The sequence below is a fragment of the Castor canadensis genome, chromosome 9 (assembly GCF_047511655.1).
Source record: "Castor canadensis chromosome 9, mCasCan1.hap1v2, whole genome shotgun sequence".
Taxonomy (NCBI): domain Eukaryota; kingdom Metazoa; phylum Chordata; class Mammalia; order Rodentia; family Castoridae; genus Castor; species Castor canadensis.
In genome coordinates, this window is record NC_133394.1 from 121,505,289 (window position 1) to 121,519,218 (window position 13,930).

The following is a 13,930-nucleotide window of genomic DNA, read 5'->3' on the forward strand; positions in this document are numbered from 1 at the left end:
TTCATTGCTCATCTAAAATCATCTTCCAGCATGTGACCCAGTGTTTTGCACATAGTAATTACTCAGTAAATACTTGGTGAAAGGAAACATGAATTCCCAAGATGTATACTGGCTCAATCACAAAAATGTCACAGAGTTAATCCGATTGTACCTCCTTGTGCTCAAACTAACCACTCATCCCCATTTGGATATCAAGAGGCCTCTTTCAGAATCACAAATTGAGTGACAGAAGTGACAGGGAATTCATCCGTCTCCCGACTCCTATAGTAATGTGTAGGCAATAGGCTGGAAGAAGAGAGGGGTTTCTCTCGTGGCTGGGTTTGAATCTTGCTCCTGTAATTCCCATTAGTATGTACCAGGGCCTCAGTTTCTCAGTCACAAAATGCACATGGAATCTACATCCTCAAAGGTTGTGTGAAGAGTAAACAGGAATGTAACTGTAACCAGTAGGCAGCCTGCAGACCTCCCCTCCCTCTTTCCTTTCACTCAAACTTGTTTATTCGAAGCTCACTGATCCAGGACCAAGTACCAGGATGGGACATCTAGAAGGTGAGTGATCACAGAGGATCTGGTTGACCACTCAGTCCCTTGGTTGCTAACCAGTCCTAACCAGCCTGGGAATCATGTGTGATCTGCTCCCTTTTCTCTACATCAGACTCCCTGTTTGTGAAATGGAATGAATGTCCATTCAGCCTACCTGTGAGTTCCCAGGAGAAGTGAGATAAACAAAATGGACACACTTTGAAAAGGCTAAAACACCCTCTATGTGTGCTCCCTGGAAACTGTTATAAGGTTCTACTCTATTGTTATTATACAGAAATTCTGGGTAAATCCAGGTGATCATGCTGGCTAGGGTACTGATTTTGAAAACTGGGGAGTACTTCACATTCTCCTTGCCCCCTGCTGCACTCTGACCCATTGGTTCCCCACTACATCCTCTGACCCACTTCCCTCGTGGTCCTCTGAGAAGCAGAACTCTATCACTTCCTGTCTCATAGTGAGCACAAATTATGCACAACACTCCTCACTCCTTTGCCCTGCATTGGGCAGGTAGACCACACTTATAACAAAAAAATATATTTCTCTTTTTAAATGGCAATAGAGACTTGAACCCCAGAATTATTATTTCTTTACTCTCCATTGTAAATCAAGTCAGAGCATGGAACAGAAATTCTACTCCTAGGTGGCAATGAGGGTTTGCTAATGCTGAAGAATTAAACTACAAATTTTATAAATGGTATTCATCTTGCTTGGCCTGGAATCAGTAAAACCAAATAAGACAGAAAGAAGTTCAAATCCTCTACGGTGGCTTAAGAAATAATAAGGAAGAAATAATAAGAGTTTCCCATTTATTGTGCCCACAAGATGAAGATTAGAATGAATTTTTAACAGGTAAATTTCCTGCTGAACTGTTATTTCCATTCCTGCTTACATGCAAAGAAGAAAAAAAATTCTTGTTTGACTGGGTCAGTTTTGATCATTCCATGTCTGCCAGCAATAGCAGCAAGTGGCTTTGATGCACCATTATGCATTAATGACACACTCAAAGCACAGATCAGAGCTCAGACTAGAGGAACAAAGTCGTAAGGCACAGGAGAGCCCTCTGACCCGCCATGGGTGGACCCTTGGCAGATTTCTCCACATCCTGCCGCTGTGGAAATGGATGGGGAAGGAACTGGTTTGGTTTGGATCCAGTGTGTCCAGGGAACATCCCAGTTCTCCTGATCATCATGTCATCCTTTCATGGCTTAGTCAACTTTCTTTGGCCTTTCAGTCCACTGCCACACCAGGTAGGAGTTATCATCTTCTTTGACTTCTCTTCTGTCCCTGAAGTCTCCCATTCAGAGGCCAGAGGACATGCTCTAGGGCTACATTCAGTCCAGCCAGTCAAAGGCCACTTATTGTTAACGGTATTCTATTCAGTAGCGTCACTCACTGGTGTTAATCAAGACAAGAAGCAGCCAACATCCCCGGAGGCAGAAGCACGCAGAGCAGCTGGATAGGGAATCTCCCTTTGGAATTCCGTGAGTCCCTACCATGCAGCTGGTACCTGCAGGGGAAAGGTTCCCTTCCACTTTTCACAATTGCTGACAGTGAACTTTGGCCAGAGCCCAGCTACATGCAAAGGCTAAAATCTCTTTCCAGAGTGGGCAGCAGAAGCAGAACTCTGCTCCTAGGATGGGCACATTCCTTTAAGTGACTTTACTCTGCGCTGTGTCAGGCACCCAGTGCAGACTGGATGCTAAGCTGTTTTGGGGGACACACTGACCACACACAGCAGAGGCAGCACACCATGGAACACAGGCAGGTGGCTCACAGGGAATGACTGTACTCCTCCGATCTTTCTACTTTCGGTGCCATCTCGGGATCTTTGGGAGCAACTACTTCATTTTCTTCTCTGCCATCCTGTGGCAGCTGTTTAGACATAACTAGAGCCAAAGAGGACAGCTTTACTATGACAAAAAAATTCACCAAAGGCCTGCCCCACTTGTCATTCATCATCTCCTGAGAGGCAGAACACACTGCTCCTCACCTTCCTCTGTCATCCTTGGGCTCTCGCCCAGAGTGCAGATCTGCTCATCCTGAGACTCCAGCACAGGAGCCAGCCACGAGGCCCTTTTGCAATTGTCATCTGTACCAGAATTCACTAACCTGTTGTTAGTCAGGTAGCAGGGATGGCAAAAGACAAGAGGAAAATGATTTATGAGAGGAGACAAAGAAAGGCTTAAAGACCAAAAGATTGAGATATTCCCTGCTCTCATCTCACTGGCTGGTTAGGAAGGGTGACTTAACCAGATTGAGATAATAGAATGTTAACTCTGGCAAAGGCCTGACACAAGTCAAGGAAGCCTGGCGTGACCTTGTCACCATGTGGGGGCGGAGGCTGAGTGATGGCCTCCGCAGCATTCCAGGACTCAAGGCTGCATTTCTCAGGGACTTCTTACCCCATCCTTACCTCAGATCCCCATCACCTCTGAAGCTCTGACTGTGTGTCTTGGGTGTATCTATGTCTACAAACTGCTCTGCTCTATAGAGTGTGACAGCCTGGAACCAGACACCCTCGCACATGTCATGGACCACTCACTACCTCCTTTGGATTTCAAGGACAGAGCGTGGAGAACAAGATCCTGGGCATTTTCTCCCGTCATGAAGAACCTCATCTGGCTCCTACCAGGCGGGTGGGATGGCGGGTTATGGGGTACTCACTTAACAGAACAGAGATCAACCCCTAGACTGAATCCCCAGATAAGGGCTTAGAGGTCACAGCTGGACAGACTGTAGGAGGGGTTTTAGTAGCAGGTCTTCTGGCTGATTCCTTTAAGGAAATACTTAACTTATGAAGGAATGTTTCTGACTCCCCACAAAGAGGAGTCTTTTTCCACTCAAGATTTATCATATAATTGAAAAACTTAGGGGAGGAAGAGACCTTTACTTGTGTGTACTTGCTTGTCCACAAATGTTCACAGCTAGCTCCTAGCCATAGGATAGGAAAGAGGAAGGTTATAGATAAACCAGTTTTTTTTTTTAAATCAATATATCTTTAGAAGAAACATTAAAACATTCCATCTGGCTCATTTGATATTTTCAAGTAATAAAATAGTGCTTAATGAAGCAGAGGCAAAAAGGGTCTTTTGTGGAGATTACTGGCATTCCCAGGCAGTGATTCCCACGACAACAGAATGGAAATGGATGGCTGCTGTTTAACCTCACACACATGCTCCTCCCAGAGTGACACTTCGCCCCCACCCCCATCAACGTGACTTCTTTGCTACTGGGTACAAAAGTCTTTTAAAACTCTGCCATCTCTAAGTAACTAATGTGCTTCAGCAAACTCTTGGTTGTTTTCATGTTTTGGAGTCGGGGATCACCAGAGCTTCGCACATGCTAAGCATATGAGTTACACCCCCAACCCCAGCAAACTCCTTAAAAGCAGCAGTGACTCCATGCACATCTCCCTGCAAAGGATGGCAAAAAAAAATACCTGTTGTCATTTTGGGGACTAAGCACTTGGTCCTCGTGTAAGCTAGGAGCAGCCGCCGAGGGAGGGGACCCAGAGGAAGTGTCAACCTCGCTGCCATGACTGACGGCTTCTGCATCCTCCCTGGGCTCAGCCTGGCCAATGCTGAGCCGCTTCCATGTCTGCTGATCTATCTCTGTCACTGGCCCAAAGTGCACAAACTTTTGCCTAGGGCTGGAAACTTTCTTATAGGCCCTTGCTCTGCGGCTGGCAAAGTCGTCTCGGAGAGCAATTTCTGCATTGATTTCTGGTGAAGGCTGGGGAGCACAGGTATGCTGAGTATCTCCATCCCTGGTCAGAACCAGAAATAAGTTCCAAAGATTTCTCAGGCAAGTACAAGCAAATCAATCAGAGGTCTAATGCCTAAAACTAGATGTGTGAAAAATACTCCCATGAGTAGAACAGAATTACTTTTGTACTAGCCAATCAAATAAAGAAATAATCATTGTCTTGCCTATGAAAATAGTGCTTTAGGTTTTCATTGCTTTCAAAACATTAATTCCAGCATCATAAGTGATTTTCTTACACTAGTAAGAAAATCATAGACATAGTGGAAAAATTGAGATATTAAAAAATCAAGTTTAAATTCTTTACAGTAAATAAGTTTAGCAAAAAAAAAAAAAATTCACAGTAACTCAGGTTAAACAGGACATTTTCTGCTCATGCAGAGTGTGGCTTTTAGTGTTAATGTTTCATCTCATGAAGAACATGCTGATTCCAGAAGCCTGGTATTTTGAGAGGTGCTTTATTCAGCCATCAAAATTAAACATGAAACAAGGACTTCTCCTTCAATGTAAAATAATACCTCTGCAAGGGGAAAACATGACACACCTCATCTTTCCTGACACTTTCAGTCGCTCCCACGTCTCCAAGTCGGCTTCTGTAATCTCGGAGAGTTTGATAAAGCTTGGAGCCTCGCGGTGAGGGGCAAGGCTGCCCTGGATTTTCCGCTGGGCCAGGTCATCCTTGTGAAGGCCTGGCATCTTCCTGAGACCTCCTGCCACTGGTCCACTCTCCTGAGCTTGTACATTACATGTCACCACTGACTTCACCTCTTCTGGTTGGCCCTGGTTTCTGTCAATTTGATCCAGTCCCCCACAGCATTGGAAAAATCAGGTTGAAGGAAAGGGAGCAGATAAACAGAAAGTCAAGCATGGAAATTCAGAGAGGCTGAGGCCAGAAGAAAAGGACAGAAGAACCTTTCCCTTTCTCAAATTATGGGATCATTGGGGCTGTGGTTGCTATCATCTACAATGCCTTCTTGACACGGTAACAAGAAAGACTTTTTGCTAGCAGATGATAGCCTCTAGTCAAGCCAGGGCTCTCTGGAAGACTGTTAAAGGTAATGAGCCAGGGGCTGGTGGCTCACGCCTATAATCCTAGCTATTCAGGAGACAAGAGATCAGGAGGATTGCAGTTTGAAGCCAGCCCAGGCAAATAGTTCCGTGAGACCCTATCTTGTGGCTCAAGGTGAAGAGCCTGAGTTCAAGCCCCAGTCCCGCATAAAAACAGAAAGGTAATGAGTTTTCATTTCTGATGCCCAATTCCCACTCTATTTAAGTTACTGTAATGGATTCAAGTTTTCTAATTGAATTTCTTAGCCCTCTTGGAATTTTTTTTTTTATTGCATTAGTAAAATGTTAGTAGTGAGCTCTGCATGATCCGATTTCTAGGGTTAGTTTAGAGATAGCCGGAATGCTGTTCACATATGAAATATCCCAACCAGAAACTCACAACTTCCAGGAAATACATTTAAGTCAGTTCAGACTAGAAAGTTTCAACATTCAACCTCAGGCTCTGTTTTACAGGGTTGGCTACTGGAAATGTGAAGGACAGAGGGAATTTGCTCTTCAGCTGGATGGACAGAGTCAAGTTCGTGTGTTTCTTGTGCTAGTAAACCTCTCTGGATGCTAAAATGATTCTTTCAATTGTTTTCCTAATAAGTGAACATTAACTGGCAAAACTGTGACATCTATATGTAAAAACATTCTGTCACATTGAAAGTTAATATTCAAAAAATTTCTCAAACTCAGTGCTTCAGCAAGCATCCTACTACTTTAGCCATACCCCAACTCTTTTGCTTTTCTCTTTGAGATAGGATCTCACTAACTGCCCTGACCTGTCAGATAAAAATCCTCCTGCCTCTACCTAAAAGTCAATTTCTAATTGGCTAAATAAGCTTCTTAAGATAGAAAAATCCCCAAAACATACACAAATAGGGCCTACTTATTCTTCAATATATATCCTCCAAGCCTTCTGGCTTGGACTACCAAGAGGTACTCTGTTGTTACCTGGATGATTTGGTGTTTTTGCAAAGCCTATTCCAATAGTAAGGCTACAGAATTTTCTATGTAATTTTAGTCTATGGAAAGAGATTAAGGAATAGCATAGCAAAGAAGCCACTAGACACTCAGCTTTATTTAGTTTATCAGTTCTTTGATGCTCTCTAGAGAAATTGTGGTCTTCCCTAGACCCAGAACTGTGGCCCCAAACACAGAGTCAGGTGACAACAAATACAGCTAGGAACATCAGGAATTAAAATTACAGGGAGGAGAAAGAGAGATACAAAAGCTACTCTTCCTAACTCAAATTGCTGATCACCATCAATATGACTATGAGCTAGTCAGTTATCCAAAAGTCTTCGTTCAACTTGCAAAAACTGATCCCTCCCATAAGGCCTTCCAACAAGAACTGCACAGGCCCAGGGCCTCCTGAAACTATAATATGTCCTGTGAAAAATGGTGCTGGGTCTTCTCTGCTCTAGCCCTACTCTGTACTCAGGGACATTTCAATAGGTTCAAATCCAGTACTTCCTTAAAAACAAAACAAAACAAAACCCAGCTAACACCAACTATTCCACTAAGTTCAGTAACTCTACCCAGGGAGCCATTTTTAATTGTATAAAGCACAGCTAAGATAATGATATTCTTAGTTCAACAGACTTCAAAACCTCTAAATTGATGGGCAAAAAAAAAAAATGAAGATGCTAACTCTAAATGATTTTGATATGAGGAAAAACATAAGAAAATAACTCTGCAGGATAAAATTTAGCAAGCAGAGATGTTAAATGACATCATGTCTCTCTTAGGACAAAAATCACTTACCGAATCCCATATGACTACAATTTTCCTTTCTCCAATTCACTTCTCCAATGCTTGAGATCATAAATGCTTTAGATTACAGATTTTTTTTTGGATTGTGAAATATTTTGCACCTATATAATGTGACTTCTTGACTGAAATCTAAATCTGAAATTCATTTTTCGTTTTATGCATACACTATAGACATAGCCAGAAGGCAATTTTTACATGACATTTTTAGTGCACCTGCATTTCAACTTTTATCTGTCATGTGAGGTCAGGTGTGGAATTTTCCACTTGTGGTGTCATGTTGGTTCTCAAAAAATCTAGGATTTTGGGTTTTCAGATTGGGGCTGCTCAACCTGTGTTAAGATGATAGGGGAAAAGTTGGGAGAAGGAAACTCACTTAAAAAGTTTCCCTTGAGGAAAACCAAAGACAAAAGAAAAAAAAGTTTCCATGATAGGACACACAGAAGTGTATTACATGCCTGAGAATTTTTTTTAATGGAAAGTACTCATCATTTGTTCAGGTGATCTTGCCAGCATGAGAGAAGAAAGAGCAAGCCTCATTTTTCTTTCTTCTAACATCTAAAAGTTGCTAATAGGAAAGAGGAGTGTGCAGTAAGGGAAGAGCTGCATTTTATGCCTCTTCAAATGGGCTGGAGTAGTCTTGAGAGTTAGCTGTTTTCTGAAAAGTAACAGCATGTGTCTAGTTGGCCATTGATTCCAATCTATGACACCAGCACCATACATGGTGATGTGCCCTGATTCAGCACACCCACATGCTAGAATTCAGCATTTGTTTGGCAAATTCTGCCCTATGTTGGCCACACCACTCTGCTGTTTGCCATCTACATTTAGGCAGTTACGGGAGACTGGATATCTGGAATGCACTTCAAAATCAGCCACCACATCAAGGTACATGTAACTAGGGCTACGTACAAATCTCCTTTGCTTAAGTATATCCTCTCTCTCTTATAGACACACACAGTGCACACCTTTTATATTCTAGACTTTTGTTGTCTGAGAGTCTCTTTGAGAGCTGTTTGCTGCTATTTGATTTCTGTGTGTCTTTTTTTCGATAAGGCCCATACAGGAGTTGATTCAATGGCACCATTGGCTTGGTTTGGTTCATCCTTGCTCTCCGTGCAGCAAAGTCATCTTTCTCAAGGTCAGGCAGACGACATGCAGTTTCATCTTCTGACTCCGAATCTTTGCCATGTTGGTGGGTCAGGAAAGGATTTTCTTTGCGAAGGACAATATCACGAACAGCTTCTTTTTTCTCTTCACTTAAATGCTTTTGACTAATAGAGCAAAATTAAATGGAACTCCACAAGTGATCAGGACAAAAAATGCTTTGAAATCCCCACCTCCAGGCAGACAACTGTATTGTTAGTGAAACATCCTCTCAACATTGTTAGTTTAAGTTACATCACCTTATTACTGTATTCCAGAGTTGTAACCTCGTTAGGGTGGATTTTAAAACTTTGAATGCAACCAGATGCTAGCAATACTAAAAATTCCTTTAATTTGCAGAGTTTCATCAGCATCAAAAAAGCAGGATCCTAAATGGCTCTGAAAGTGACAATCCAAATTCTTTTCATGATTTTTTTTTTTTTTTTGGCTGTACTGGGGTTTGAACTCGGGGCCTTGTGTTTGCCAGGCAGGCACTCTACCATACAGTCCACACCTCTAGACTCTTTTCATGAAATTGGGAAAAAGTAGGAAGCTCTTTGTTGTTGTTTTTTCTTCTTTATCATGTTAGTAATGTACCCAGTAGGTTTTCGATTCATTCTTGGCTCACAGAGGAAAACACCAGCCACCAAGAAACTGGTCTGGGGGAAAACTAGTGAATGCAGCTATGTGACAGCACATTTACAATGTATGCCAGACTGCAAAGTATAAGGAAAGTCCTTCTGCTAAACTGAACTAACCTGAAACATCTGGAATAGTTTAAGACCACTCAGAGGAGGAACCCAAGACATAAAAGCTTATCTTGCCCCACAATCTCCCATCAGCAACCTCTTCTTCTTCCTTAAATCTCCTCCTCTCAGGGCTGCTTCTTTGTTATAAGCAAGATGTCCTGCACATTGTAGAAAGACATTTTGCCAAAATGGTTTTGAAATTGGTACTATAGACTATTTCCATTTGCAAAGGAGTCTAGAGAGCTTTTTTAAAATAGAAGCTTCATGTGGCTAAAGGCATGCAGTTTAATGGTGGAATATCAGGCTGTGATCTTAAAGACTCTTGCTACTTTCTCCTTTGCTTTTGTTTTTGTTCTGGGGTCAGAGGGAATAGAGAAATTGTACCTATGTGGCATTCAAATAACACCCAACCCTTCCACCTACTCACAGACTGCCTTGTTTCTAAATAATAAAATGTTAATGCCTTTTTCATCATTTATTATCTTCTCAGTTCATAAAGATGATAAGAGAATAAAATGCCTTGATTTCTAAAGAAAGTTCACTTTCATACTTTATATGGGCTTTCTGACAGGATTAAGGGCACATTTTTATCCTCAAAGGACAAACCCATCTCAGAAATGAAGATAGGAGGAATTAGTCTGAGAGTAGAGCAATCAATGAAATTGTGTACTTTGGTTGACCAGTTGGCCCACTAGTCTTTGCTTTGCCTCCTACTGTTCTATAGAGGTCATCATCTTAGGGCAACATGAGGCCCCTTTCCCTTTGGCTTTTGGAAAGTTACAGCATCCTCAGTCATGCCCAGAAAATACCTTCTCACTGTTTACCACTGTTCTCAATGAAATTTTAAAACATGGAATTTGAGTGGCCATAATGTTTTGCTCCTGAATAAATTTATTTCTTAAAATATGAAATCCTGCTCTTTGAGTTGCACACCCAACTAGCAGTCTCCTGCCTGGCCCCTCTATGAACTGTGCTCATGCTACTCCCTGCCTATTTAGTCAATATGTTTGGCAAAGCCCAACTCAGATTGGGTGACTATGGCCCTGAAAAATGGTCAATGAAAATTGACAGGCCACTGAATTATTTCTTCTAAAGCATCATGTATAAAGCACATTGATGATAATGAAGGTGGCTAATGTTACTGAGTACAAATTATATACTAGAATTTCTCCTAAATTAATTCTAACACTAATCCTGCAAGATCCATGTTATTCTTATTCCCATTTTATCAACTGTAAGCAAGATTAGGCTAAGAAAAGTGCCTGAGGTCAAAGAGCTAGTGCTTAAGTTAAAATGCAAACCCAGGCAGCCTTGACTCCTGTTCTATGACAAAGAATAGACCACTGTACTATTCACTGAGCAAACAACCCTTCCAGGAACAGTTCTGAAAGCAGAACCATCAGACAAAAAAATAAGGTATTATCATTACTGTGAGAACAGGATAAAGGGAAGTAATTTGGTTACTAAACAAAGGGATCCTGAGCTGTACTTAGAATGGAGCTGTGATTTGCATTGCTGGTTATAGACAGCAACATTCAGTCAGGATTGATGGTAGCAGAATGCTAACCAACCATACCTTACAATTTTGCACAACACTATATAGTTTACAAAGCCCTTTCAAACTGATACCCCAGTGGGGAAGCACACACCTCACATACACTCAGACCCCAGGGCAGGAGCAGATCCCAAGCTTTGAATTTCATAAGCCCCAGAGTGGCACTCTTTCTACTTTTTACCAGGAGGCCTTGGCTTCATCTCAGGCAGAATTCTTTGTAATAAAAAGTATGCATTTATGCAAATGACCCTGCCAATTTGCAATGCCAATTTAGCAGGGAGAATCTGGTACCCCATGCATCATGTGAGCCTAGCCAGGCTACAAATTCCCCTGGTGTTTTTCTTTTTAGGCTAAATGCCCAGTGTGGCAGGACTTATTTCAAGTGATCTCCATTTAGACATGTGGACTTAAAAAAAAAAGGAGGTGGAAGAAAGTTTCCATATCATCTGCTGCTTAAAGATATTCCCCGCCCACTTGAAAAATTGTCACAATGATTGATTTTTGCTAATTGTGTGAATTCTGTCAATTCAGAGCTTCAAGGAAGACTCAGAGAAAGGAAAAAATAATGATATAAATTTGGGCTGGCACCATTGGCCATGCAGTAACAAGGGATATGTCTAAGGCAGATACATAAAAGTAATTACAGGTGTCTACTTACTGAAATCAGTACTTTGTAACGTACAGTTTCTTTTTCTTGAGGGTTCTTAAGGGCAGTATATTGCGAACCTTTGATATAGTTTAGTTTATTTTTCAGCAATTACAACTCTGAGCAGTTAGTACATTCCAGAAGACTGCTGTTCATGACACCCCTACACACTAGGAATTATGACACCCACTTTGCAGAGGAGAATATTAAAGCCTCTAGTTCAAGTCATATGAACTTAGGTAAATTCACTTTCAATAAGCAGCAGACTCAGGCTGTCTGGCTACATATTTACAGGGAGGTTTGGCATTTTAATTTCTTTCAAGCCATTCATAGATGAGTTGCTTTGGGAAAAAGGATTTGCTTGGTGGACCACACTCACTGGAAAGGAATACAGTCCATATGCAATGAGAACTGCAGAGCTCTGCCTGTAACCTGGCAACACTGCCACCCTCATCTAAAACAAGTAAGACTGTCATGATAGGACAGATTACAGACCCAACACATGGGATAGGTCTCAAAGTTTCTAAGGCTTATATATTTCAAAGTGAATGAGACAATGATTTAAACTAAGGAAGAGCTGGCATTTTCTTTCATCCTTTCACTTGGCAATGCATAAGCAACCAATTCAACTTGGCAGTCAGTCTGTTCTATTGAAAGAAACTGGGCTCTCCAGAAAAGCCTGTTAGTCCTCTTGGGAATGTCACTGGCAACACCAGACACCTCTCTGCTCACCCCACCTCTAAGCAGAGCAGCTACCATCCAAAGTGACAAAGTCGTGCATGTTCTGTATCTGCCTGGTCCCAAGACTGCAGGATCTGTACTGTACGAGTCAGGGAACCAGCATTTGTAAGGAGAGCTGTGGGAGAAAATGTCTGGCACTCAGCTACATCTGCTCTTCCTCTAAAGATTTCTAAAATGTCTATTGTTCCTCGGAGATTTTTCTCCCTCTGTAATTAATTACTATGTGGTCGAGAAGATTCACAGACTAGCAAAAAAGCCTGAGTGCTGAAACATACGAAAACAATTAGAAAAGAAGTACAATCACGTGAAACCTATAATTCAGTCCAAAAAAAAAAGTTTACTTCTCCAATGGGAAACACCAAGTAAGAGAACTCAAATCTCCATGGCATTTTAATTCAGGGGAAGTGAATCTTGGTTCTTATTTTATCCTCTTAAAAACAGAAATCTGGCTTCTTTGGCAGAGGCTTACATTGTGGGGGAGAGGAGTAATTAAGTTAACACGATCATAAAATAAAATGGGAGAAAAAGTAGTTTATATACTTTTTTACTTCGATGGAAACTCTAATAAATAGTCAATACCACACATTTATTAAGAAGTCCTACTTTCTGTCACCTGATGCTAAGATACCTCCTAATATATGGTTTCACAAGAAGCTCGGGACTTCTAGGTTTCTAACCCCATGAAAACAGAATACCATGCATCTGTGCTACTTTTGTATGTTGTCTTAAAAGTAATGCATGGAGGTATTTGAGAATCCTTGGAAAAGCAAATGAAGAATGCTTTACAAAAGTAAAATTCTGCTCTTCCTCTGTATGCCCCGGCCCCTGCACATCACACTCTCCACACTCTCACTTGTCTCTGCAAACACAGACTTTCCCAGCTGAGAAATGGGCCCCGAGAAATATCTTGGGCCTCTTGTTGGTCTAAAGATGGTGATTGCCAGGATCCACGTGGATGTCAGTTAAAATGCATTGAGAGACATTGGCATACTTCAATGATTTATATTCTTATTTTCCAGACACCAAGAATCCTTCACTTCTTCATGATATGCATGGCATTCCAGTTAAGTAACTTTCAGCCACATTAAAAGTGGGACCCCAAGTGTGGATAAACTTAGAATGACTCTCAACTCTATTGTGGCTTGCAAAAAGTTCAGTAACAAAAAACATGGACACGCCAGGCTGGTGGCATGGTACATATAAAATCTCTATGCGTGAACTAGCAGCTGTAAAATCTGGCTAACAAATGAACTCTGGATGATTGAAGAAGCTATACTGTTTTGCTATTTGGGGCATTCTCTAGGGACATGCTTAATTGTCCCAAACCCAACCCCAGTTTTAAATTGCTAAGTTAGAAGGTCTGAGGTAAGTTTCTGCTTCCTAGAGTTAATTTGGGTGAAAACAGGTAAAATTAAGCCAGATAACATAGATGGGACCAAGAGATAAAGATAATACGCATCTATCAGAATTATATTTTGAACTATGAGTTTATGTTTGCATATTGAATGGGAGTTGTCATAAAGCTCAATGTTTTGTTTGTTGTTAAATATGGCTCCCAGTTATGGCACAGGACATTTGTGGATTTCCTACTCAGTGTGTGACTTCTTTTTTCTACATTGTCAGAATTTCTGAGTGTCCACTTAGCTCAATGTAACTTCCTGCTCACCAACCCTTGCTCTTTTACAGACTCTAAACATGATAGTGTCATTGGTAAATTTTTGTTTAAAACTTCACAGATAAGATAAACATGAAGGTATGTATATCAAAGATATAAAGATTAAGAGGGTTTTTTTATATAAATTCATACGTTTATCTATTTAACTTAGTATATACTCTTATTGTGTCTTAGACATTAATAGAGAAGCAAGAGAAGTCTGCAAATGGCACATGGTAAGGGAATATTATTTATTTTTTGTATTCTCAGCATCTAATCTGATCTCTGGTACAAGTAGATGTTCTAGGGAT

At 41.2% G+C, this 13,930-nt stretch overlaps 1 protein-coding gene across 26 annotated transcripts in view; it reads right to left on the reverse strand.

Annotated features, from left to right (window-relative positions):
- Limch1 (LIM and calponin homology domains 1) overlaps window positions 1-13,930 on the reverse strand; it is a 321,805-nt gene that overhangs the window by 60,212 nt on the left and 247,663 nt on the right. For 5 of the 26 annotated variants that reach the window (XM_074042353.1, XM_074042351.1, XM_074042364.1 and 2 more), the window contains exons 10-14: window positions 8,097-8,402; window positions 4,850-5,092; window positions 3,983-4,309; window positions 2,534-2,652; window positions 2,318-2,429 (exon numbers count right to left, since the gene is read on the reverse strand). The exons of the other annotated variants lie outside the window; for them this stretch is intronic. In XM_074042353.1, the coding sequence (XP_073898454.1) occupies window positions 2,318-2,429; window positions 2,534-2,652; window positions 3,983-4,309; window positions 4,850-5,092; window positions 8,097-8,402 (1,107 nt within the window). The remainder of the gene's footprint in view (window positions 1-2,317; window positions 2,430-2,533; window positions 2,653-3,982; window positions 4,310-4,849; window positions 5,093-8,096; window positions 8,403-13,930) is intronic. 26 annotated transcript variants of the gene reach the window in all.